The following is a 26,898-nucleotide window of genomic DNA, read 5'->3' as shown; positions in this document are numbered from 1 at the left end:
ACCCACTGAGTTCCACCACCTCTTTTCCCAGAAAAAAAGCCCTGAAAAGGTCCATCCCCTCAACCATCTGGGGCCATGAACCCTGTTAATCTGTTTAACCGACTTCTTTTGTTCTCTGCACCCCAGCTCTGCGTTGTGGTGAATAACATTGAGCAGCTTCGCATGATTGTCCTGAAGTTGCCTTCACAGCTGGATTGGGCCCGTCTGGAGCAGCAGATAGGAGACGTTGTTGCCCCAGAACAGATCCAGAACACCCTGCATCATCAACTTCAATCTACAGTCGCGTGCCTCAACAACGAGATCCGAGGCGTAGTGCAGACTCTAGCAACCAAAGTAACCGCAGAGTCCTGGCATTCTGTTTTACTTCATCTAATAGTAAACAGTGGTGGTGGCTGATAACAGTTAAATGTTATCAAACTCTGAGATCACCTTGATATTAGGACCTTTATATTTAGGACTGTGTGCGTTCTGCATTTCTATGCAAGCAATGTGTACAGGCAGAGTTTAATACAGGGGCTATAACTCAGCATCCTAAGAACCTCTGCTTCATTCATGTTGCTAGGCATCTTCCCACTGAACAAGAACATGGGTTAGACCAGGACTCATTTGGAGGCGGAATGCACCGGAACAGTATTCCGGTAGATTTGAAAAGAGGTCACGTGGGTTTTGGCCCTGCCCACATGATTCCTTTTCCTCTGAGTGCAAGCCGAGTGGGGCTGTGCTCCAAAGGAATGTAAGCTGCTTGGATTCATTCTGCTCTGCTGCTTTACTTTCATTTGTGACTTGTGGAGTGGGGGGAGAGAGAGAAAAAATGAGTGAATGAGTGTAAGCCGAGTAGGGCTGGGCTCCAAAGGAACGTAAGGTGCTTGGAATTCATGCTGCTTTATTTTCATTTGTGACTTGTGAGAGTGAGTGAGTGCGTGGGTGCAAGCAGGGCTGGCTCTCCAGAGGAGGGTAAGCTGCTTTGAGTTCATTCTGCTTTAAGGAAATACCTGGAGATTTTTGCAGAAAGGGGCCTGAGGGGTGGATGTTGCCTTCTGACACACTTCCGGTGATGTCAGGGGGTGTGGCATATGATAATGAGATATGCTAATGAGTTATGCTAATGAGTTCCTGCAGTTCTTTTTCTAGAAAATGACCCCTGGGTTAGACTGAACAATATGCACCCCTGCACATGGTTAGGATGGGGAGAGAGCCTCTGTACTTCAATGCCACTGGCTGTCCACATGTGTGCATGGCATTCAAGTAGGGTAAAAGCTAACACCTAACAGGCCCAGCTCATCACACTTGGTTCCTAGATTTGGAAATGGACTGTGTGATCAGATCCACAGTATTGAGGTGCATTGGATGTGGCCACAGTCAAATGTATCTCTGCATGAATGCCCAGCTGGGAGTGCCAGGTACATAGGAAAGTACATGCTTCTTTATATGTGCATAGCATTGTGTATTACTCAGTCTAGTCTATGGCTGCGTTATAAACATGGAACAAAGGTGACAAGAGTACGTCGTAAGGCCTGGGGATTCAGCCTCGGTTTCTCCAGTCAACGTTCTTAAGAAAGTATAGCCAAGCCAGAGCTAAGGACCAGAAGATGCAGAGTTCTGTCACTGGAAGGTGCCAAGGCAGAATGTAGCACAGGGTGATGGAAATTGGGAGCCAAGACTGATGGCCCCTGGAGGCGGGCAGTTGCTTTAAGAGATGCGGAGCAACATTTTTAACTGGGAGGATCTTTTGTAAGCAGCAGTGGATAAGTGGGCTGGCAGAAAAAGCATAACCTTTTCTTTCTGGAAAAACATAGTTGTGAATTCTCTGGATTGCATTTAGCTTTAATGGAAACAGGGTGGAGCAGAGTCTCTAAGCCTTAGAAGAGCCTTCACCCATATGGGAGACTTTTATGTCCCAGCATTAAGGTGTATAAAAAGATTGGTAGCATGGATCAAGAATTCCTTAGTTCGGCTCTTGGCTCAGATACACACTGGAGGTCTTGGGCAAACTACTGACCCTTCCCCTTTTCATATGAGTTATAATGTTGGCCAAACTCACTAGATAGTTGTAAGGATCACTCATGTAATATATGTGACCTGTGTGTATTTATATCACATCTATCCAAAGTGTTAATAAGGTTGTGTGTTTTGGCAGTTGGAAGCTGGGATTTCCAGACACATTCAAGAACTGTCCACCTGCAGTGACTCCAAGGACCCCGAAGATGTGAGTTTGGGAACGGATTTGATTACAGGCAACATTTTGCTTCTCTGCTCATCAGCCTTGTACCATCAAAGGAGCAATGGAAAAGTAGCTGCTCCCAGATGAATTACAGAAAGCCATACAGAAAACAGTGGAATATTATGGTCCCTGCTATAGCTTCCCAACTTCTGTCAAAATAATGTTCTAGGTCTCTTTTCGCTCTGGACGCCATGTTAGACCATGTTGTCGTCTTTTTTTTTTTGCGCTTGAAGGAGGAGAGCAATGGAGGAAATTATGTAATATCAGTAGTAGCCACAAAGCACAGTAATTATTGGGTGGCTAGATGCACTTCTGAATTTGCTGGAATAAATGTGTGTGCTTAAGCTCATGCCAGAAAAAGCCATAATATGTAATACATCACTTTGATTCATCATTGTTCATATTAATAATGATGATGCAGAACTGAACTTGGACTGCCCTCTTGGTATGATCTACAAAAATTGGCCCTCAGCCTGTTCATGAATTCCTCTGCTCACTTTATATATGGTATCCCGTAGTGCGAAGACAGGATTGTTAACTTGATATATTTAAGAACTATACTCCACTTATGCTGCTTTAGACCAGGTCAGGGTAAGAGACAGAGACTGGCTTTGATTGGCTTTTAAAAGTGCTATAAATATTAACCTGAATGTGCAGTACATTTAAAAAGGGCCTCCCCTCAGTGTTCCACACGATGGATTGTACTGTTTACAAGTCTCCACCCCTGTGTGCCAGTTCATTCGCACACAGTCTGTGCATGCCAGAATTGTAGGTTCCAAGCAGAGGCCATGCTGGTGTGCAGATGTCCACATGCATATGGGCTAGTCTGTGCGAGCAGAGCCGTCTAAATGTCGTGCTAGCCATGTGGAACCCCAAATGGGGTAGGCACTTTTCTGGGCCACCACAGGGGCTCTGTAACATTTAAACTGAACTTCTTAAACATGTGAGTTGCCCATGTTTTTTTTCCCTCCCTGCCCCTTGTTTGATCTTTCTCTCCTTGTTCCTCCAGTGTATTACCCCATTAATGAAATTCTTGGAGTGTGAGTTTGAGTACTTGCATGGGAACCTAGTTCAAGAGAACTTCAACAGGTGAGCCAGAGCACTGGAACTGAAGATCATTCCTTGGTTAGATAATCAATGTTAACATTTAGGAGAATGGCTATGTTTCAGCAAGCTGTGAATGGTGTGTGGGGAAGGGATTCTAGTTGCCTAATCAACCACACCATACAGAGAAATGCTTCGTTGCTAATTTGGCTTCATTTATGTATTAATTGGAATATATTTGTACCGTCTTTCCTTTTGGTTTACAGGTAATTAAAACAGTACACATTAAAACCAAATAAAATCCCTTCCCTCCTCTATGCTATTTATACCCCAATTAAAAGCCCTGTCTATCAAATGAAACTTACAGCCCCCCCCCCCCCAGGGCTCTCCAATGAGGGGGCCACCCTCACCTCCTCAGGGAGTCTGCTCTGCTACTTAAAAACAGTAAAGGTTGAAAGAATCATGGAAAGCTTGATTCTGCTGGAAGTCGATGTGACTTCTGGTGCACTCACAGGCTGTGTATTTATTTTTCCCTTTCAGTGTCAGTTTTACCCTCACTAGAACTTTATTTAAAGCCGCACAATGAAACATTTGTTAAATGTTTGTGGAAGATGTTGGGGAGTTGATAACAAATATTCTGCCCTGCCTGCTCCAAGGTCTGATGAACTCTGTTGTCATCTGCTGAGCTTTATTAGAACATGCCACACGTTGTGATCCAGAGTGATTCTGCACACGTTGGATAATGCATTTCCAGTCCTCTTTCTAGATCATTTGGAACGGATTTTTTTGTGTGCGGAACAAAAAATCCACCTCAAACGATTGATAAAGTGCATTGAAAGTGCATTATCCAACGTGTGCGGAATCAATACCAGTCTCCATCTCTTCTTTCCCCTGCAAACAGCCTCCTGGAGCTGCTGTGGAATCATACCTTGGAGGTGCTGGCAGGGGCTGCCAAACTGCGAGATGGCCACTTGAAGTACTTCAAGAAACTGCAGTTTGTCCTCCAGGTACTTAAAGAGTACGAAAAGGGGTGGAGAACAAAGAGCCTGGCTTCTTGTGGTTGTTGTGCCTTGCAGGTCCAAACGACACATTACATCTGCCATGTGATTGTCTTGGGGACATGCAGCCAGATGACAGCTGCCAGTTCCATGTAGGGTCTCAATTCTGAAGCACCATGTGGTGAGGGGCTTGATTTGGATTGGGACTTTGGCATGGCCATGGTGGGGAGGCTACATGTGCCCTGAATGTGCCTTTGCACCCGCTGGTGGGGCAAGTACCCCTGGGGCATTCTGGGAAAAGAACACAGGGGGGAGGCAGGGACCCTCCTCCCCCATGCTACAGCCCCCACTTCTAAACTGAGTTCCCACAGGTAGCTCATCCTACTGCCAGCCCCAGTGGTGATCACATGGTGGATGTAATGTGTGGTTCGGCCCTCAGCAATACTGTCCTTTCTCTTTTCTCTCCCATAGAGCCTGGAACTTTCTTTCCATGCAGAGGGCTGTGGGCTGCAAAAGGATACCCTCCACACTGCAGCTTTTACAGTAAGATTCTTTGACACCCCTTGCTCCTTGGGGGGGTGGGGGGCAAAACATTTCTTAGCAAAGGGCAGGGCAATCTAGACTCGCATAAAATATCTTTGGAGATTTTTCTGATAGGTAATTATGGTTTCCTTAGCATATGCGAACCTTTGCCCTTTCTTGCAGTTTGGATAGGTTTGTTCTCATAAACAGACTTCTGGATGATTTCTAAACTGGTATGATGTAGCTTTCTAATTAAACTGTGTTTTTGTACTAACAAAATGTTGCTGCATGCATCCTACGTTTGATCATTCATACGTAACTTGCATTGAATATGTCATTTTCCACCCACCTTTTTTTCTTTTTTTAATTTTTGGATGCATGCATTCTACTGCTTAGGAACAGCTCAAAGCTGAAAATTCTTTTTTAAAGAACTCCTGTGTTTGAACAGCGTAGCTAAGGAATAACACAATATTTGAATCCTTCTGTCACACTCTCCACTCTTGCCTCCCTTTAATGAATGAATTCCTCTCTACATTTGGGCAACATTTCTGCTCTAGGAAAGGCAATGGGAAAGATCCCCTCCCCTCACTTCCTGGCTAATAAATGAATTCTCTCCTTGCTGGGTTGGGCAGGGCAATGAGGCTGGTAAATCCCTCTCCCCAATGAATTTCTCCAGGCAAGCAAATTTCTGTCTCCTTATGTGTTGAAGATTCTCTTTGTATTCCAGGCTAGGTAGTTAGTTCAAGCACCATGTGTTTTCTTGGGTTATGCTAATAGCTGCATGAGCCACGAGTCCCTTATCTACCCAATCCTCTTATCCAGGGCTGGATCGACCGGGAGGGGGAGCAGGAGGGGTAGTCTACCCCGGTGCTGCCAAAGAGGGGGCACTGGGCGCAGCTGCCAGCTGCTGGCAGCACACAGGCGGCAGTGGCAGCGGCGGCGGCGGGGGGGGGGGCTGGGAGGCCGCCTGTGCCATTCGCCTGCCCCGCAGGACAGGGAGCTGCCAGCTTGCCATGTGCACCCTGTCCTGCAGGGCAGGTGAATGGCAGCGTTGTGGCTGGGAGGCTGGCTGCCCCCTGTCCTGCAAGGCAAGTGAATGGCGTGGACAGCTTCCCAGCCACCCGTGCTGCCTCCGCCAACTCCGCGGCATACTGGGGTGGGGTGCACGCTCCTCCCCATGTGATGATGTCACAGAAGTGACGTCATCACGCAGCACCGGGAGTGTGCGTGCTGTGTGCGCGCATGCAAGGAGCCAGACTTCGGTCGCCCTGGGCACCGGCAACCCTAGATCTGGCCCTCCTCTTATCTCAGTGACAGAAGCCTTAGGTATTGCTTACAAACTTCTATCCCAAAGGTAGTGAAATATGTATGAGGATCAGGGTTTTTTTTCTGGGAAAAGAGGTGGCAGAACTCTCGAGAGGGAAATGGGGAAGAAACACACGGGATTCTTTGAAATAATATTATTTTCACGCACTATTGCCGAGTATTTTCAAGAGGTGCTGGAACTCCGTTCCACTGTGTTCCTGCTGAAAAAAAGCCCTGATGAAGATCATTGACAGACCGACACACAGACACACACACACAGACACACACACACGGCTTTGCATTTTGGTTGTTAAGCAACAGCATTGTGACGTTACCCGGTGCTCAAAAACAAAAAAGTTTGTGACAATGTGGAAAAGGGGGGAATAAAAAGAGTATTCCTTTTCACTGAAACTTCCCTTCTGGACATATTAAAAAATATTACCCCAATAGTGACATGGTAGGTTCCTGGTTGTAAAATGTGTTTCTTTTAGAGAAAGAAATGAGTTGTCTGTGGTTGAGGCACGAGTGCAGAGCTTCCCCCATGTCAGCCACTTGACTCATACAGCTTTTTTTGCTGTTTCTGCATGATGTCATCCTGCATTCATGCCCCAACCGTGGGCAGCCTGTTTTCGCAGCAGATACGTAACTGTAACTAGCAGGGAACTAATACATTGGCTGGGGGTGGGTGGGTCACTGGCTCAAATGATGGTGGGAAAAGAGATTACCTTTGTATGTCTGGAATTTCCGTTGTGTGTGACTTGACAATCACACCAACAGCATGACCACTATGTGCACCCCCCTCCAATCGTATGGAAGCAACCCAAGATGACGTCATGTGGAAAGAGACAAAAAAAAAAACCCCTGCAGGATTCAGGTGGCTGAAACAGGGACAATGCTCCATATAGAAGCAGCCCAGGTTACAGAATCAAAGGGCCAAACTGGACAAAATGCTAGGAGTTTTGTGTCAGGGGCTCCTGGCTTTTTAAAAAACACAATTATTGGTTATGTGGGACTCAATTTGGATTGTGGAGTGTGTGAGGAGTGGTGGTTGAGCATCTTCCGTGCCATTTCAACCCCCCCCCCCCAAATAGGTTTTAATAATAACCGACAACAACAACAACAACATTCGATTTATATACCGCCCTTCAGGACAACTTAATGCCCACTCAGAGCGGTTTACAAAGTATGTCCCCACAACAAAACACCCTGTGAGGTGAGTGGGGCTGAGAGAGCTCCAGAAACTGTGACTAGCCCAAGGTCACCCAGCTGGCTTCAAGTGGAGGAGTGGGGAATCAAACCCGGTTCTCCAGATTAGAGTCCTGCGCTCTTAACCACTACATCAAACTAGCTTTGGTTTTGGCTTGGTTTGAAATGTAATCCATTCAACAAAAATTTTAAGCTTGTCACGGACTTCTCAATGGCAGAAACAGAGAAGGCTATTTAGAAAGGTTGTTTACAGCAGAACTTTCCCCCGGTTCTCTTGCAGTTCCTGAAGAGGAATCAAAGCTTAGATGTGGCCTGATGCCACTTTGAAGTGGATGGACTTGAATGTGGCAATGAGGTTTGACAGCAACCAATCCAGTATAAGGCCCCTGGACCTTGGCCTCAGGGAACTTGGACTTCCATTTTGAAACTTGAAAATATCCATACCTTTCCCCCTCTTGTGGTGCAAGAGCTGGCAGTTTAACAGAGGCACTGTTTGCTTTCCCACCAAATGGCCTTCAAAGTGGCATTAGGCAGTGGGGAGGGATAATAGATTGCTGGATTCAGTCCTTTTTTTAAAAAAGAGGTGCCAGTACACATGATGTTCTCCCCTCTCAGCCCAAGTCCAAATGCCAAGAATTGCTGGAACTCTGTAAAGGGGTGTCAGAACTCTGTTCTGGTGTGTTCCTCCTGAAAAAAGCCCTGGCTGGAGCGTCCCCTGAGGTTTCCAAGGAGCATGAAGCAGTTTCACAACTTGCCCAGAGCAGATAAGGGGTGTGTAGAGGAAGAAGATAATGCACTTCCCTCTTCTTTTCCTAATATTTTAAATAATTTGTAGGCCTTTCCTCCTGCCCCCTTGATATTCATGTGTCATCTCCCGCCCATTTATTTGGCTTTTGCAAATCTGTTTGTGATCATATTTGGTGTTTGAGTATATTATAATAATAACAACATTCGATTTATATACCACCCTTCAGGATGACTTAACACCCACTCAGAGTGGTTTACAATGTTATTATTATCTCCACAACAAAACACCCTGTAAGGTGGGTGGAGCTGAGACAGCTGGAAGCTGTGACTAGCCCAAGGTCACCCAGCTGGCTTCAAGTGGAGGAGTGGGGAATCAAACCTGGTTCTCCAGATTAGAGTCCTGTGCTCTTAACCACTACACCAAACTGGCTCTCCCAGTTTGAGTATATTCACTGCTGGCATTTCTTGAGTATATTCATATATTGAGTATATTCACTGCTGGCATTTCTTCTCATGTCCTTTTCTCTCGCAGGCTCTGGAGAAAGAGCTGGAACTCTGCTCTTCCCCCAGCAGAAAACTCATCCAAAAGTACTTCAATGCCAGAATCCAGCAGCAGGTGAGACTTCAGTGGGTCTGGCCCTTATGTTTATGCAAGAGCATCCCTAGACTACTACTTCCATTCTGGGACAATCTTATTCAGTCCTAAGTGCAAGAATTTGCTGCCTTTTGATTGAAACAAGATGTTTATCAGTACCTTACTTCTAAAAATCTTGCATGAAGGTGAATGAAACTTTCTGAGATGTAGTTCTGCTACTGTGTAAGCTGCAGGAAAGTATGTTGGTCCCTAGCAGAATGAAGTCTTGCTATGATGACTGGTTTCCTAGTCTGTGAACTCTTCCTTTCTCCCCCTCCCGCTGGAGAAAAATGTGTGTCCAGTGTTCCCTACTTAAACATGTTTTTTGTTGTTTAAAATAAAGGGTTTTGGTTTTAATGCTTAATTGGAGAGGGGGGAAGCACAAGGCAACCTAAATCACTGAAGACTGGCATGTCATGGTATTCAAGATGTGTTTAAGGATTCCCCCTGACTTCTCCTCTGCTTGCTTTTAGGTAGAGATGAACTCGGAAAAATATGGGGCTGTGACCATTAAAGCCAGTTACCGCCACTCAGAACAAAAGCTGCGCGTTGAAGTGCTCAATGCAGTCAACCTTCTCCCCCTGGACTCAAATGGTGAGAAGACTCTTGTGCCAAAGAACCAGCATGTCCTTCCCTTGGTAGTGCTGGGGACACGAATTGCGCTTTGGTTGCCTGTAGCTTGGTACTGCTGCATTCAAGTGCTCAGAATCTAGCTTCATTTGGATGATTCTGGATTGGCTGCTTGCAGTTGCAGTGTAGGCTCAAGGGGTGTACCACATTGCAACAGCAGGGGCTGTCTGTACAGTGGAGCCTTGCAGTCTGAGTGAACCGAACTTGTTATAGATAGAAACAGGCCAGCAGGTTGTACCCAAGCGCAGTGCTTTACTTTTGTCCATTGCGTTAACTGGCTGCCTTCACTTATACAAGGAAAAGCTCCTTGGTGTAGGAGCTAAAACTGTTCCTCATGACCCGTGGCTGAGAATCCAAACCTGCCCCTATTTGCCTGCCATACCTTCACCTGCATGTGCCATCCTGGATCTGCTGGCTGGTCACACTAAAGAATGGCAGAATGTTACCATCTGGCTTCTCTAAGGTGTACTTCCTGGCCAGCAGCTTGCTGGTATCTGGTCTTGTTTGTACTCCATTTTAAAGGGACAACTCACATATAGACTTTGTACAGATGTATTTTGGAAGTTCCCAGCTGGGAACTTAATTCCCAGGCCTGCAGGGATCCCATTAGGGTCAAAACTATGGTGTGCAAAGAAAAGAGGCTTCCACCCCATCTCCTGGGTACTGTCATCCCTGCATGAAAAAGCCCAGGGGAAGCGGCTGTTTTGCAGCTTGTGAAAACCTCCATGTACTGATCTCTACATGTAAGTTTCCCCAGCAGTGTGAATAGTGGCAGCCTGCAGCCCTTTCAGGTCAGGAAAATGGCATGGGAGAGGGAAGGCCTTTCTCCTCACACACTGTATGGCCGTGTGTAGCACTGTACAGTTCTAAAATGGGGACACAGGAGAAGCAAGGCTAGATTTGCTATGAACTGAAAATGCAGGCTCACAGCACTAGGAATGTGCACTGAACACTGTTTTTAATGTACAGGTGGTGGAGTGGTTAAAGTAGGAGACCCAGGTTTGAACCCCTACTCTGCCATGGGAGCTTGCCACTTTCATACCTCACAGGGTGGTGGTGGTTGTGGTTGTGCAGGTGAAATGGAGGGGGAGATTATGTTGTAGTCAGCTTTGGGTCCCTGCTGGGGGAAAAAACTGGATATAAATACCTAAATAAACAATCCAATACCAATAGATGCTGTTACTATTGGTTGCTGCTGACTCCGTTTCTTCCATCTGTTGGAAAATGAGGCCTCCTGCAGCTCTCTCTCTCTGAAACGGCCTGTTTCTGTTTTGGGTGCTTGATTGCAGGATAGGGTTGCCAGCTCCAAGTTGGGAAATTCCTGGAGATCTGGGGAGTGAAACCTGGAGAAAGTGGGGTTTGGGGAGGGAAAGGACCTTGGCATGGCATAATTCCAGAGTCCACCCCCCAAAGTAGCCATTTTCTCCAGGTGAACTGATCTCTGTGGCCTGGAGACCAGTTGCGATTCCAAGAGATCTCCAGCCAGTACCTGGAGGCTGGCAACCCTATTGCAGGATGATTTGGTTCCCAGAGGCAACAAGGCCGAGAGAGCACAGGAAGAAGACACTTGACTGCCGGGTGTTTCTTTTGCTGTTTGCTTGCCTGCTTGCTCACTGCCTACCTCCTTGGGAGGGTTAAAATGTCCCATTGACCAATGCCTGAGCTGGAAGCCACCCATCTCAGGCAGGGCACCTTGTTTTCCAGCAGAGGGGCAGGGAGATGGTGGAGAATAGCCACTCAGTGTAGCCACAGTGTTAGTAGCATATTTCAATATTGGGTTTATTCATATGCTAGTCATGTGTACATGTAAAAAGGGAGTTTAGATTTCATAGCTCTGTTAATCGTCTTCATGTACATCTAAAATGAGACTACAGCTCATGTGAATCCTTGTCCTTAATATTTCAAAAGGGAAGAGAGCCTGTAGTTTGTGGTCATAGATGCAGAGGAGTTAGCCGTGTTAGTCTGTGGTAGCAAAATCAAAAAGAGTCTAGTAGCACCTTTAAGACTAACCAATTTTATTGTAGCATAAGCTTTCGAGAATCAAGTTCACTTGATTCTCGAAAGCTTATGCTACAATAAAATTGGTTAGTCTTAAAGGTGCTACTGGACTCTTTTTGTAGTTTGTGGAACTCACCAGAAGAGGTGGTGGTTGCCTCATTTGAGTGCGGTGGAATCCTCTCCAATGCACCTCTTGCAAAACTTGTGGATTTCTATAGACTTTACAATGCTGGTATAAACACGATATGCATATTCAGAAACCACAGAGGATAAAGATTTCAGTAAAACTGTGGTCAGGGAGTGGGGGAGGAAGGAGGTTCTGGTCCACTGGAAATAGTGTTTAATTGCAGTCTAGAGAGGCTAAAGTCTTAATGTTGGCTGCCCTAGGGACCACCTCTTGGCCTTCATTCCACCAGCTTGTAAAACGGGAGTCATGGCTGACTTCTATAGAGGGGATGACTTGTACTCTTAAAATTTTGGATAGTTGGAGAAACAAGTGTCCCAGGACTGACTAGTTGCTTTGTATGATTACTCTTCATTTCCTTCAAGGTTCAAGTGACCCGTTTGTCCAGCTGACCCTGGAGCCACGGCATGAATTCCCTGAGGTAGCAACAAGGACCACCCAGTGCATCAAGAACAACCTCCATCCTCTGTTCGATGAAGTCTTTGATTTGTATGTATAAGCACTTGCGATTCTTTCCTGTTTTGCTCATGCTCACCCATTTCCCATGGATTGACCCAAACGGGATAAATAGCACAAGCATCGCCGTTTAGATTGGTCCACGCTCTTCAAACGGTGGAGTCAGAAATTGTATAGCAACCCACCTGGAAGCTGGATGCTCTTCCAATTTGGAACTTTTCTATGCATGGTGGTTTTTCTGTCTAAGGTACCTCAACTCCCTCACGTGTTTCTTTCTCTTGCAGTTTAATTCCTGCTGAAAAATGCCAGCAGGATGGGGCCTGCTTATTGCTCACGGTGTTTGACTATGATACCTTAGGAACCAACGATCTGGAAGGAGAAGCCTTCCTACCTCTCTGTAGCGTACTAGGACTGAATGAGGATGAGGAGCCAACCAACCCATCCAGAGTGCCCCAGACCCGTTTATCCTTGATGTATCCTGGAACTACTGGTAATTTTTTCTCTATTTTCCCAACCTTGCTTATCCTATTAATCCCTTCTGTCTTCTGGTGGAACGAGGCCATTTCCTGGATTATTATTATAGTCTGCCTTTCTCTCAGAGATCCAAGGCGGCTAACATACTGCAAGTGAATACAATATAATCACTAGCTAGGACATGCACAGAGTAAAAATACTATGTGACATTCAGTGAAAACAGATACCACAGACAGTGCACGTGTATGGGCAGTTGTTGGTTTAGCTCAACTGCAGGGAAGTTTCTGCAGAAGGCCCTGTTCAGAGGAGCAAAGCTGCCAGGGCAGAACAGAGAGAGTTTCTCAGACATGAGGGGCCTAGGCCATGCAGGCCTTTGAATGTAATAGTCATGACCTTGAATTGAGCCCAGTAACTGATGGGTAGCCAATGGAGTGATTGCAGAATGGAAGTGATACACATGCTCCATCTAGCTCCTGAAAGTGAATGAGGTGGAACATTTTGTACCAGCTGGAGTCTCTGAGTTGACTTTGAGGGGAGACCTATGTAGAGTGAATTACAGTAGTCTAGTTTCAATGTTACTGTGGCATGAATCCAGGTGTTGAGGTAGGGGGCCATCTTCCGGGCTAGTCTGTGTTGGTTGGGAGAAAGCCAGTTTTGCCGCTGCATTTACTTGTTTCTCTACCAACAGTGCTGGCTATAATATAACACCCTAAGCTTCTCATGAGTCAGCCAGGGTCAACTGGGACCCATCAAAGGTTGGAAGCACAATACCCTTCAAGACCTCTCCTTTTACGACCAGCACCACCTTCTGTCTTGTGTGGGTTCAATTTCATTGTTTGCTTTCAGCCATTTGACAACATCTGTCAAGTGGTACCTCTACAGTATCATCAAGGGATTTGGATAGTGAGTTTTATTCTAGGTTGTATGTCACAGTACAGTAGGGTGATTTGAGAGACACATTTCTGCATAGGGAGCAGAAGGGTCTAACAAGGAACAAAGTCCTGGCTTATATGAATCACTTGGGGCTGAGTGTGCCCCTTGTAATGGTACAGGTTTTTTTCCAAGGGAACAAGGCAATGACATTGTTTCAGATTGGTTACCATTACTCTTTACTACTCTAAGTCTGCTGTGTCTCCTTCCTGCTCTTATTAATGGGGGCTGCACTTCTTAGGGGTGCGCCTGAATTCACCAGAGGCTCTAGGAGCAGCCTAGCCATTTACTCTCCTTTTGCGTACCAGGGAGTAGGAGCAGGTGGACCATTCAAGGCAAAATGGATAATCGCATCACCTTCTGCTCATTCTGTGGCAGGGTATCTGCAGGAAACTGAAGAAGTGAGCCATGACTTACGAAAGCTCATACCCTGCCACAAATTGTGTTAATCTGATAGGTGTTACTGGAGTCTTGCTCTTTTCTATTGCTAGACAGACAGACTAACATGGCTACCCATCTGGATTTTCTGCTCATTTGTTTTCCTTCGTTGTTGTTGCTTGGAAAGTTGCTTCCATAGCTGCCTTCAGCTAGGAAGTCAATTAGAGTCACTGCAGGGAGTTTAGGGCTAGGGAAACAGCCAAATCTTTAATGTGCCTTTTTCTCCATGGCATTTGTATAAGTATCTAGTAGTTGTGTTTTCATGTAACGTGCTTCCCTTTGATGGCCAGGGATTTTCTATCACGTTCTTTTTAGATTCCTGCTTAAGGTACAACCATTTACCCCCAGAACACTGGAAATTACCTAGAAGGTAGCTATTTGAGGGGAATGGAGCTGGGGAGGAGAAACCTGCCTTTGGCTTGGAAAAAGGAAGTCCTAGTTGCTCGTTCCTTCCTCCACCCTAGTGCTGTGGCAAATGTCTGCAGAACTTGTATTAGTGCCAAATAGACCCCCTGCACTGAAAATAGGGCCGATGACTACGAGCTGTGCAGAAAGGCAGATGAACAGGGTCTTCCACAGATATCACCCTGCAGCTGGGCAAAATCCACAGCTGCCTGGACACGTGCTTTCCCTGTGGTAGCCCCTACCTTATGGAATGGCCTGCCTGAAGAGGTCAGGAAAGCTCCCTCTCTCTTGGTTTTCTGCAAACTATGCAAAACTGAATTATTGGGGGGGGGGAAGGGGGGATGGTTACTCAAATAATAGAGCTGTGCTGTAAGAAAGATGCTGTGGAAGAGGGGCAGAGACTGTAGACCGTTCTACTGGGTACAGTCTGTTTATATAAATGTTCCTACTGGGTAGTTTCCACATTATTAAATATGTTAATTATTTAGGCTTTGTTTTAGCAATGTTTTCACATCTGTTTGGTTTGATGCTTGTTTTCAAATTTCTGCAACCCACACCCTATTATATTTGTTCACTGAACATCCTAGCTGTTGATCATATTGACTTGCACTGTGTCTCTGTGAGAAAAGCGACCAAGAAAGAAAGAGTATTTAAGAGAAAGCAATGAACTGCTGAAGAAGTTCTGTGCCTTGCTGAATGCTTCGTCTCCTCTATTGCATCCTAGGTAATGAAATCCTGAAGCTTCTGGAGACCCGAAAAGGAGACAGAGAAGCTCAGGCATTTGTGAAGCTGCGTAGACAACGGGCAAAGCAGTCCAAATTTGAGTGACAGCAGCCAAGCAAGAGGGGCTTAAAACAGGGCTGAGCTGAGGGGCAGCAGGACTTGTGCTACCATGGCAACAACAAAGGCGAGGAGTAAGCCATTAGGCTATAGCTATTTTGTCGGGTCACTTTCATGCCAGACACAGGTGGAGCCCAGGACTCTTTTGTCAGTGCAAGGGGAATAACGGTGGCAAGCACAAGCTCCAGTCATCTTTGGATGGATGCTTGATGCATTTCCATCGAGTAGGTAACAAACAGGACTGTGCGCGTCTTCTCTGTTTTCCTTCCCCTTTCAGCCTTTTTTAATTGGCAGCAGGGATTTTTTTTGAAGTGGAAACATGGTACTGTTGGATGCTGCTGCAGGCTAAGGAAAGTGTGACCAGGCACATGTATCTAAGCATGCACTAATAGGAAAGAGCCTGTTTGGCCAGCAAAGCTTGAAATGTTTTCCTGTGGGCTTCCCAAGGGAAACACCATCCATCTGCTCTCCAGATGGTACAGAAAGTGGACGATGTGATACACCTTGATGCCAAGGGGGAGGGGCAGTATTTGGAGGGGAGAAAATAGACCTGTGATCTGTACCCATAATCTCTGCCACGGGGCCTGGCAGTTCCTTCTGATTTAAGCACCATTGACTTGAAAGGGAATTAAATGGAGGAGCTGCTGGCATTGTGCTGTAACGGATCCCATGCCCATCTGCCTCCAGACCAGAGTTTGGATTATTGTGCAGAAAGCACAGATGTTGCTGGATAGTGAAAACTCTTCTGGTTTAAATCAGTAATGATTCAATAAAGTATATATTGTTAGGAGTGCTGCTGCTCTTACACATGCTATCTGTATTTGGCTCGCATTTGATATCCAATGGGTGCTAAACCTATACATTACATGTGTTGTAAAACCAGAAGTTCAAAGGGCACAGAAATTTCAGATCCCACATGCAGTAGGAAAGATGTAGTAGTGCTGATGTGAACACTAAACTTCAGTTAAATCCAGCACCCACTGCAAGACCCCACAAGGGGCCAGATTAGAGCTGGCTAGAGCCTTCCCTCAACTACTCCTAATTCTGAAAAGCTTTTTGAATGTCACCTTTGAAAGTCAAGCTAATCTCAGTGCTTTCAGTGATGACACAAGGCACATGTTGTATGCATGAGCCAGTCTTCCACTGCTACAAGGGCTGAAATAATAAGGCCAATTAACTGTATATAGTGTGTGTTGCTGGTTTGAATGCAAAGGCTTAGAAACACCTGTGCTAGAATCAAGTCTTGTCTTTTGGAGCAGAGGCTATGGAATTATGTATCTATTTTTTACCAGAAAATAAGTGAGCCTTGGAGTAGCTCAAAGAGGCTACCTTGGAGATGGGGGCGAGGGATGCCAGCTGGGTGGCTTCCATGAAAATTAGAGAGCAGAAAGTGGTTCTCTATTGAGTTCCTCTTGCAGCAAGAAGAACTGCTGTCTTGTAAGGGAAGAGGTAAGGCAGAGCTGTGCCATCTCAGTCAGTTTTTCTGCAGCTATATGCTGAATAGAGGCTGGGCAAGGACACTGTTGCGGTATAGTTTAAAGAACTTCAAATGTATAGTATTTTAAACCTTCGACACAGAAAACAAAGGACAGCCCTTGCAGTTTATTTACTTTGCACAGGTAACCTAAGGAAAGGCTGCTCATGGCTTATGCGGTATAAATGTTTTAGCTTGCTTTACTTTATTTCAGGAGAGGTGTTAGCATATTATAATTTAACTCCCTGACAGTGTAGCGTAAGATGGAGGAAGGGGGTGTCACTAAACGTTGTACAGTGTGCATCACAATCCAGCGGGGGCCCATTTAACAATTTCTGCAGTGATAATCACTCTGCAAGTCACACAGAGCCATGTTCATAATTGCCATCACTCAAAAGAGTGCACAGCTTTTCTCTTCCTCCAACAGCAGCTGTTTCAGTAACCAGCTACCCTCTCAGTACCCGCCCAATAAAGGGCATTTACCTACTTTCCTGAAACACAGGGCTGGTGCCGCAATAGGGCATGGTTCTCAGAGGAGCCATAGGTGGCACGTCAGAGAGCCACATATGAATCCCAAGCAGCACTGAACTACTGCTTGTTGGGATTCTTGCCAAGGATGTTGGTCTAAGTGGGCCTTGGCCAGATTGCCAAGGAATTCCTTATACGTTTAAGCAAAAGTCAACCCTGGGAGCACAGCGCAGATGAATTATGCCTTAAGGGGTCCTCAGTCTGATCCTATGTAGCTCCAGAGCAGCACTCCAAACTCACTCACAGCCCCCAGCTTTCTGTTAAAAATAAACTAGAGGATAGCCTACCACTGTTCTAAGAACTAAGGGAAAGCCTACACTGATTACCTTCTTCCAAACAGACACTCATGACAAACCAGGTCAGTTTACAAATGCATGTTCATCTCTTGCCGCCTTCCATGGGCAACTTAGCTGCTACACACTAAACTCCTGTTATCACCTCCATTCATACTGTCCAAGAGTCAATTCTTACATTCAGCAGTATGTAGCCACGTAAAGTATCTAAGTATATAAACTAGCAAGTTCCTACAAGGAGGTGATAATCTCAAGCTCCAAACATTTTGGACTAGGGCAAGTTGGCTTTAAGGACAGAAAAGGGTATCTGTCAAGACTACACTTAGGCCCGTACAGTTAAATAAGTAACTAAGGAACTGATTTCAGGTTTTAGCTCCCAAATTGACACTGTATTGTACATGGCAACTGCACAAATCCCATGAGAAATTGAGCTGGAGTCCAGTTGAGATGAACAGTTTGTATCAGAGAGTGGAAAATGAACTTGCTCTGTAACAGTGTTTTTTGCAAAAAGTAGCAAGTGATGATGATAGAATCCAACCAACCAATCATTTCCCCTAACAGAAAGAAGAAAGCAGCAGTAGTAATTTTCACCAGTTCTCTCTTACTGCTGGCAAGTTCCATTCTGTTAGGTATAGGGCCTTCCATCAACATGAATGATTGGTGGGATACAACCCATAGACTGTGAGTATTAAGGACATTCTATACAATTTCTGCTGTGGTTAGTAGTGTGGAGACAAAAAGATAACAGGAGGAAATGTCAGTGTCCTTCTTAAAAGGTTTCCTTGAAGCTGCCGGTACCTGTTGCACTTAGAATGCCGTGCAATGTCTCCCACATGTTATATACTCACTGGCAGAGAAAGTTCCACTATTCAGTCGTTCATTCATGTCTGGGATTGTGCTCACCCACAGACAGACAGCTTAAGATGCATTCTCATACATCACTCGCATGCTGTCTGATACCCATACAGGGGTGGGATGCACAAAATGATAATGTTCCATTGGCGGTAACAGTTTATATAAACCTAGTGGGGATCATAAACTTGGAATTTTTTTGTCTATCTGCTATCAATAATACACCATTAAAACAGAAATGGGGGGGGGGTGTCACCACAGTGCTAAGATCACAGGGGATGGGATAATCACTGCAAAGCCAAAATTACAAGTACACAAAAACTTGGACAGATAACACACACACACACACACACAGGTAGGTGGGAAAAGGCTGTGCCCTAGTTCACTGAAGTCACTCTTCATGTCTGTTGAAATCAATGAGATGAGTCAGTCATCATCTCTAACTCCAGTTAGTTGTGACTACTTTATCCCATTTTTAAAGGGATTTAAGATAATGGTTTTTGTTCTGGAGTTGTTTCAAACAAAGAACGTCCCATGTTTTTAACCTTTCAAATTCTCTTATAAAAGTTGCATAATTAAAAAGACCAAATTAGGTAAACATTCACTTCTTTCAGAGGCAAAGTCTTGTGAGAAAGGTTATAGACTGTTTTCTTTCCCTTTAAGAGCGATAGGAAGGCAAAATGGCACATTGGCAAACTAATTTTAAAGTTAATTGGGAACCGTCTAGAATTTTATGGAAGTTGATTTTGCGTTGTATGCGTAAACAATGGCAGTTAACATCTCCCATGCAAGGAGATGATTTTCTTGCTGAGGTGGAGATACTTTCTATGTGGTAGGCATTTGGGGCCAGAACTGTACATTATGAGTACTTCCGTAACTGATTTCTCAGAGTGCTTAGTTTCATCTGGTAAATAATCTTCAGGTGACTTCCAATTTAGCCAAAACAAGGGAGAAGGGGAAAGAGGGCTGTTCAAAATTGCCCCCAGCTTTTTTTCTCCTGGAGATCTCTCTTTCCTTGTTCTCCCTGTTGGTCTTCCACTAAGTCTGAAGCCACTTATAGCAGCTTTACATGACAGAACAAACCCCTCAGCAAAAGAGAGTCACAAGAGCTTGCATGTAATGTGCGATACTATCCTTAGTAGTGGGAGTAAGCAAAGGTTTTTTTTAAATGCATATGTATTTATAACATGAATCTGTAACATGAATTTTTTGAATACCTGAAATTATCCTTTATTTACGGTATAGGGCAGGGGAGGATTTATATGAGACGTGAATTATTAAAAAATTAAAATACAGTTGTGTTGACTCTGCAATTCTCTAATTGTACTACTATTTCCGTATTAAGTGGCAAATCGGGTGTGGAAATATGTAGTGTCCCTGGCACACAATTACCAAAGGATCAGTTTTGGGAACAAGCTCTATGGGAATGCAAGAATGTTAATGTCATTACCATGCAGCTTCTTCCCAACTTTTTCATTCCTTCCCACAGAGCTTGAACAGGGAACGCAGTGGCTTGTGAAACAACAAAAATCCTGCTTAGTGCAGGTATATGGTACAGTGTCCCTACCTACAACAGATTGAAGTCACTCCGAAAATTCACATTATGCCACAGGTGCACTCCACACACACATACGCATACACAAAGCTTCTGCCTTTTTTCTTAGCAAAAAAATAAAAAAATTTATTGTCTTCTAGAAAATCCATCCTGCCCTTGGAAATTGTGACACAAGATTGCATTTTTTTTTTAGCTCCACATGCAAATCCACTTTGCCAAGAAAGAGTGTCTAAAACCAGATTTCTGGACAGCCAAACACACATATATACAGAATACGAGAAAGAACAACAGCTGAAATCACAGTTCCGCATTACAGTCTATAATAATGGAATCAAACACCACATTGTACACACCACCTATTTACCTTTTGGCTGACTTCTACGTAGATGTGAGTGGCCCTCTTTCCCAGCCACCCCCACCTAAGAAAACCCAAGGAGAGAGACTGGTCAAGAATTGCCACCATAATAAATACTGTAGTGTGTAGTTTTAAGAATTTATATTGTATTTACTTTTTGTTTTAAACATTGGAAGCTACAGAATGGGGAAGCCCCATAGAGATCTTTGATCCACAGTCACCAGTTTGCAGGAATACTTAACTTGTAATACTTTTCACCAGCAACATCTATTTTCTGGTTTCATTGTTCCAAAGACTGATAAAAATCCCAGAGGGGAAGTTCCAACAAAAACAAACAAACCTCCACACTGGCAATAAATACTTTCCTTTTTGGAGCAGGAAACAGTAGGAAAAATTCTAAGTGAACAGTATCAATTATTCAGTCCTCACAAAGAAAGGAAATTCTCTTCATTTGTCTGAGCTGTGCCAGCCCTTGCAGTGGCTCAGATTAAGCTTAGAGTCATATAGAAAGTTAAAAAGAACATTATTTCTTGCATTAGGTAATAGATGTGGAGATTCTGGTGGTGGTGGGGGGGGGGACTCCTGTGCTGCAAACAGGCAATTCCCCACAATAAAAATGGGTTAAGTGCCACCTATCTTTCTGTTGCGCTTTGTGCAGGACTGAAGCACTGCAGGAGAGGAACGTGTTCTAGTGCCACACACACATACCTGTGTCTGCCCAAATGTGTGGAAATCCTTCAGCCCCACAAAACCATTTCTGAGAGGAAGCAGGATGGACTGGTAATTATCAAAGCAGGCTTCCCCAGTCATTCTTCAGGTAACTGGTAGTCCCCCCACCCCTGTAATCAAAATCAAGGTTTACTGAGTTTTTAAAATCCTGTAGTTTATGCAAACACAACAGTAAGGAGCCCAGGGGCGAAGGGGGGGGGGACCCTATCATAGTAACAGACTCTCCCATGCCTAAAATCTTCTGGAAAGAAAACATCCATTTAGGCCTCTCTGCATGGAAGGAAGTGATGGGAGAAGAGGGGCGTTCTGTTCAATACTGTGCAGCCTTTCATGATCCAAAAAACAAATCACTAGGCTGTCCTTTGGGGATGATTTGCTCTAGCACCAGGCAAAAGCCAGTCACAGAATCCTGTTGATCTAAAAAGCAATACTGAGCAGGTATTGTAACAAATCAGCACCTGCTGAGCACAGTCAAGAATTCTTTTTTGTAAAAAAAATATATATAATCTCCTCTCATTCATGGTTCACCTCACCCCATCCCGCTAAACAAAATTTCCTATACAGAAGGTTGACCCCAAGGTGATTCCCTACAAAACAAATGGAGAGATCAGCTTTGCTTTTAGACTTGGGGACCTAACAAAGCATTAATAGGTATTTCATTTCAATATTAAAATTCATAGAAATCTAGGAATTTTTTAAAAAAGTGCTTCTTGAATCACTTGAGTGGGATGGAGTGGGATGCTACAGCCCAATTCCCAGGTATGGATAAACCACCCTGCGGTGACACCCTTTTGCCTGCATATTATAGTGACTGAGATAAGGCAGGGGGGAAACATTACTTGATGGGTCAGATTTATGGGCTTGGGGGAAATTGATCCCAGTTTGGATTCTTTGGTCCTTTGCAATAAAACAGACAGGTTGGGTTGTGGCACCGCATGTAAACAGGCTTTTGCTTCCGGCAGAATATCTCACATTCCACCAACAAAGCAATTTGCCGTGTGTGTGTGTTGCGGGGGGGGGGGGGGGAGGTCTGACGGCCAGCAAGATTTCTATTAGAGTTGCTGGGTCTTAACAAGACAAAGAAGCTACTTCTAAGCGATCCTTGGAGAAGCATTTTAAGCCCTCAGTAGGATTATCTTGGAATTACACAACACTGGCAATTCAGGACAAAACAAAATCATCCCACAAAATAATCGTCTCACAATGGACAATCACACAGAAAGGCAGAGGAAGCAATAAAACACAGCGTTTACAAAATTAAGTGTTACAAACCAGTTTCCACTAAAGAGTCTGGACATGGCCTGCAATTCTATATGAACACTGTAGAACCGATTTAAAGAGTTTATTTCCTATGATCTTTAAATTAGTTACCAAAATAGTTTAGTACAACATTTGATTTCAAGCAGAGTATTACTCCCCCATAATTTAAATGTGTGTGTGTTTTTAAAAAGTTCACATATTTTAAACTAACGAGCTTTCTTTAAGACTGGGGCATATTTCCTGGTCCTGGAGACCAGGATCTGCCCCATGGCACAGACATTCAAAGGCTACAACCAAACAACACGACCACAAGAGTCAGCCAGCAGTGTCTCTCCGTACAAGGAAAAAAAAGCCAATTATGTGTTTTTACAAAAAAAGAATTTCCAAAAACAAAAAAACAAGATACTAGTACAATATACACATTGAAATAAAGCAGTTTTACCAAACATAAAAGTTAAAAAAACACTAAACAGAGCTGCACTTTGAGATTATCTGGGAATGCATATTAACCCCTCCCACATATAGGAGGGTGGAATTGTGGAAGCAAATTTATCAATGTCTTGCAGTAAATATGAAAACACTTTGGAGGAAAAACGTGATAGTGAATAGCTGGATTACTCTTATGAAAAACAAGTTGCTAGAGTTTCCAGTGCTTTTCCAGGTTGGGGAACGGTGGGACAACTATCACTAACTAAGCAGAGACTGGTGATCGAGAGAGTGAAATTTATATATCTAAATCGTGCACTTTTACATGTTGATTAAACACCTGGTGCAAAATGGCAGATTAAAGTCCATTTGGACTTGGATTGTTGCTTTTCAAAATCTATTTCTAGAGGCTGTTGTAATGTTTGAACAAGTCAAAACAAATTGCACTGGGGGATTCTACCACACAGGGACTGTAGGACAACACATTTACTGGATACAAGCTTAAAACAAAGCAATTCAAACAACAAATTTTGTTGAAAGCCAAATTGGATTTAGGTCTAATAACTATGTTTAGAAGCATAACACATGATGAAAGTTTAACACAGAAATCAGTGAACTCGTGTTCCCTGTAATGTACTCTGGCAAGAGTGCAAATTGATTTGCAAGGGAAGTTTTCAGTCTGCGTTTCTTTTCTTAATCTGAGCTCTGAAGTCAGCTTTGCTCAGAGTCGGGGAATCTAACTTCACATTGGCCCATGAGGCCCAGAAACATTATAAATTATACTATCTGCTGCTTGAAACCCAAACAGATTACTGACAATCTGTTAGAGTTAAAAGACATACCTATGAAGTGCGCACCACATTGTGCCCAATAAGAGGTGAAAACAGAAGTAATAGCCTTTATCATTTGTCACCCAAGACAAATGATTATCCAATTATGTCTAGTGTAAACAGTTCTGCGGAAGTGCATGTCCAATATTAAAAAGAACTCCTTTTAATATTAAGTGCATGTCCAATATTAAAAGGAACTCAGAAAAAAACTACATATATAATCTTGGGATATACATCATCTGTATGAAAGGTGTCTCCCAGCTGATCAAAGGAATTCACAGCCATATTAACATGTCACAGGAGAGTCAACTGTGATGCAAACCTTAAGGGCACAAGAAGATAATTTCTGAGAAATGGAAGAGCAACAGTAAGGATATGTCTGCATGGGAGTTTCTAACACTTTCCGTCTGGTGCTTTTAATGCTAAAGCTACACCACCAGCAGTGCTTTCCAATGTATCATGTGACAACCTTGCACTGAAACTCCTTCAACTGGGCAGACAACAGTGTATCCCATACAGATGTATACGGTCAATAGTCATAGGTATGTGGACTACAGAGGTCAGGTGCATGAAACAAACACAACTGATCCCTAAAGAATGTCCAGTGCAATACAACCCAATATTGCGATGTCCAGATCAGGACTATTTGCTGCACAATCAATCAGATGCTGTGGCAAAGGAGGCAGCCAGGCTTTGTGGAAAGCTAAACTGGAGAAGAGTTAAGATGGCAGCAGGTTAGGGAAATCTCAAGGAAACAAAAAGATCTTCCTGGTCACAAGGAATGCTTCGAAGGAAATGAAGCACCGGACTCTGAGCACCTTCTTGCCTATCTACAGCGCTTCAAGTATAGCTTTGCGGAATTCATGATAAACCTTTCAGAAGAATCATTCTCTCCTGAAATCTATGTGGCTACAAATCTTTATGCAGAGGATATTCTTGGATTCTATGCAAGGTATCACCCCTACTTCCCTCTTTGCCTTCCCACCCCTTCTTCTATCTTTCCCTGCACCAAGGTTTGCATTTTGGGAATCTGTCTCTTGCCCCTGGACATACCCAAATACAAGAGTCCCTAAATGCCTCCAAAAACCTCTTTGCCCTGTGGTTGTAAGCTTAAAATATATTTATTCTGCAGGATCTTTCTAAAGTCTCTATGCAGAACTTACAAGCTCAGGGAATCCAAGTTTCAAATCCGCACAAACCTCCAAAACTGCACAGCTATGCTATGTAAACATTATCAAATGGTATTATTGTCTAACCAAACAGAAGCTGAAACTGAAAGAGGAACAGCCCCAAGACTAATTAACATTTTTGGTAGCTAGATGGAAATGTGTGGCATTTACCATGCCGAAGGGCCCCCTCTCTTCTATTACATCCTACACCCCAACCTCAATACTCTTGTTGGTACTGCACTAGTAATTACAAAGTGCTGCACAGTGCAGACAGACGGACTTGAACTGCAAGAATCTGGATTATCTTTTCCTAGCAGCCAAACAAAAGGGTTTCCTGGACTATAGGGCTTGAACAGATACTGCTGCTTGCTACTCCACTGACAGGAGTACCCATTCATGGGCAGGGAACAGCAGGATACAGGAAGTACTCCATATATAGATTTGCTTCTTTCCCTATACAAGGGCTAAGTATAAGGTCTGGCCTGCATAATATGAGACCAACACTTGTCATGTATGGTGGCTGGTCAGATGTTTGGTCAACAGCCTGTTTCTGCAGGCAAGAAAGACAGGAGATTTATTCAGTCCCTAGTGGAACACCATATGTGCCTGGTAGGCTGCATACAGTTTGGTGGGTCATGTTATGCAGGCCTGTATTAAGCAAACTAAAACAGTTGGGTAGGCCCTGCCTGCTACCATTTATGTAGAGCCTATGAAATCCTTCACCTTTACCAAACAATGTGACAAGAAACAGGGCGTTCCAAAGTGGCCTTCATCATCTCTGCTTCTACCTACCGCCTAGAATTGATTCCATGTGCATGAACTCTGAAGCACATCTCTACTGCGTGTTGGAATACCACATCTGAATGTGCTTACAAAGTTCCATCTGGTGATGCTAGTGAAGTCCCTGAAAAACTAAAGCTTCGCAAAGGAATCATATTTTTGCAAAAAGTATATCCTGACCATTGGCTGACCCTGTTGACTTGTGTTCAGTTTCATCTTCCTTCCCTAAACCCCTTCCATTATTGTGGTAGAAACCTCGAAATATGTAAAAAAGACTTTTAAAATGTGAACTTTGTTCTTTAAAACAGACAAGCAAAGTTCCTTGCACTTCCTGAAAGCCAACAAGAGTTCCAAATGAGTGAAGTTCTGGACAGGCAGGGACTGCAACTAACAAGGTGGGGCGCATGTATAGCAAGTGTTTTATAAATACTAGATGGTGATGAAGCAAGACCTGAGAGGAGGGGGATGACAATCTGATCAGAAATTGGATTTCCATCCTTCTTCTCCTCAGAAGTCCAGTCTTCACTCTGAAAGCACCTGGAAGCCCCACTTCCCCCTCCTTTAAATCTCTATCCAGAAAAGACTAAAAAAAAAAGTTATATCCGAAATAGAAAGAGAAGGGGGAAAAACAGACTCTCTGCAAATGGTCCTTCGATCGGTATTAAAAACAATTCTAAAAGTCCCTAAGAAGTTAGTGGGAGTTGAGTGAGGGGGGGGGGGACGGGACACACCTTTAAATGGGAGATGCAAAGTATTAAAAAGTGCTCTGCAACTAATTTTTGTTTTTATGTATATATATATATATGTTCATATATATATTCATATTATATATATATATATATATATATATATAAAGTTAAAAAGTTCTATGTGATATGCTAAACCAAGTGTCCTAGAAGGTCACGACTGCAAAGCGTGTGGCCTGTTGGGATGGCAGATGGGGCACTCGCCCTCCTCGGCACACGTTTCACACAGCACAGTGTGTTGGCACGGCAGTACCACCCGGTTCTCTTCCTGGCACTTGAGGCATTTCACCGACTGCATCTGAAACACTGCCTGAAAGAGAAAGAAAAACCAACAGGGACTGTCAGTTTACACAATGCCTTACAACATCCAGGACAAAACTGGTTTCCTCAGTCCTAATAAAATACACTGGCCACTGGACCACACTGGATTCCAGGGAATTGCAAATCGAGGGGGAAACCCATTAGCTTTCCCTCCCTGTTCAGTCACAGTGGCAAAAACCTTTCTTGCCTGATGGCCCTGGAACAGGCAGACAAGAAAACTCAGCAAGGCAATCCTGGCTGAAACTAAACATGTTGAGCTTAATTTCAGCAATCTGAAATCACTTCACTCTCCAAGACATAAGAACAGATGGACTCTCATTCTAGCTGTATCTGAAGAAGTGAGCTGTGACTCATGAAAGCTCATGCCCTACCACAAATGTTGTTAGTCTTATAGGTGCTACCGAACTCTTGCTCTTTTCTACTGCTACAGACAGACAAACACAGCTACCTATCTTGATCTTTTATGCTGTTTTTTATTGTTCTGATGTAAGCATTAATATTGCCTCCACATACAATTTATACTTCATGTACATATACATATAGAATAA

At 44.0% G+C, this 26,898-nt stretch overlaps 2 protein-coding genes across 4 annotated transcripts in view; one reads left to right on the top strand and one right to left on the bottom strand.

The window, feature by feature from the left end:
* Positions 1 to 19,456, top strand: part of UNC13D (unc-13 homolog D) — a 79,365-nt gene extending 59,909 nt beyond the window's left edge. For both annotated transcript variants that reach the window (XM_054975248.1, XM_054975247.1), the window contains exons 23-32: positions 127 to 333; positions 2,138 to 2,206; positions 3,231 to 3,310; positions 4,167 to 4,272; positions 4,735 to 4,806; positions 8,576 to 8,659; positions 9,151 to 9,271; positions 11,855 to 11,978; positions 12,230 to 12,435; positions 14,917 to 19,456. In XM_054975248.1, the coding sequence (XP_054831223.1) occupies positions 127 to 333; positions 2,138 to 2,206; positions 3,231 to 3,310; positions 4,167 to 4,272; positions 4,735 to 4,806; positions 8,576 to 8,659; positions 9,151 to 9,271; positions 11,855 to 11,978; positions 12,230 to 12,435; positions 14,917 to 15,020 (1,173 nt within the window). In that variant the 3' untranslated portion in view covers positions 15,021 to 19,456. The remainder of the gene's footprint in view (positions 1 to 126; positions 334 to 2,137; positions 2,207 to 3,230; positions 3,311 to 4,166; positions 4,273 to 4,734; positions 4,807 to 8,575; positions 8,660 to 9,150; positions 9,272 to 11,854; positions 11,979 to 12,229; positions 12,436 to 14,916) is intronic.
* A 417-nt stretch (positions 19,457 to 19,873) lies between these two features.
* UNK (unk zinc finger) overlaps positions 19,874 to 26,898 on the bottom strand; it is a 75,114-nt gene continuing 68,089 nt past the window's right edge. For both annotated transcript variants that reach the window (XM_054975249.1, XM_054975250.1), the window contains one exon: positions 19,874 to 26,339. In XM_054975249.1, coding sequence (XP_054831224.1) covers positions 26,184 to 26,339 — 156 coding nt within the window. In that variant the 3' untranslated portion in view covers positions 19,874 to 26,183. The remainder of the gene's footprint in view (positions 26,340 to 26,898) is intronic.

The sequence above is a fragment of the Eublepharis macularius genome, chromosome 4, assembly GCF_028583425.1.
Source record: "Eublepharis macularius isolate TG4126 chromosome 4, MPM_Emac_v1.0, whole genome shotgun sequence".
NCBI lineage: Eukaryota > Metazoa > Chordata > Lepidosauria > Squamata > Eublepharidae > Eublepharis > Eublepharis macularius.
Note: the sequence above shows the minus strand (reverse complement) of the source record. Positions and strands in the feature narration are given on the sequence as shown.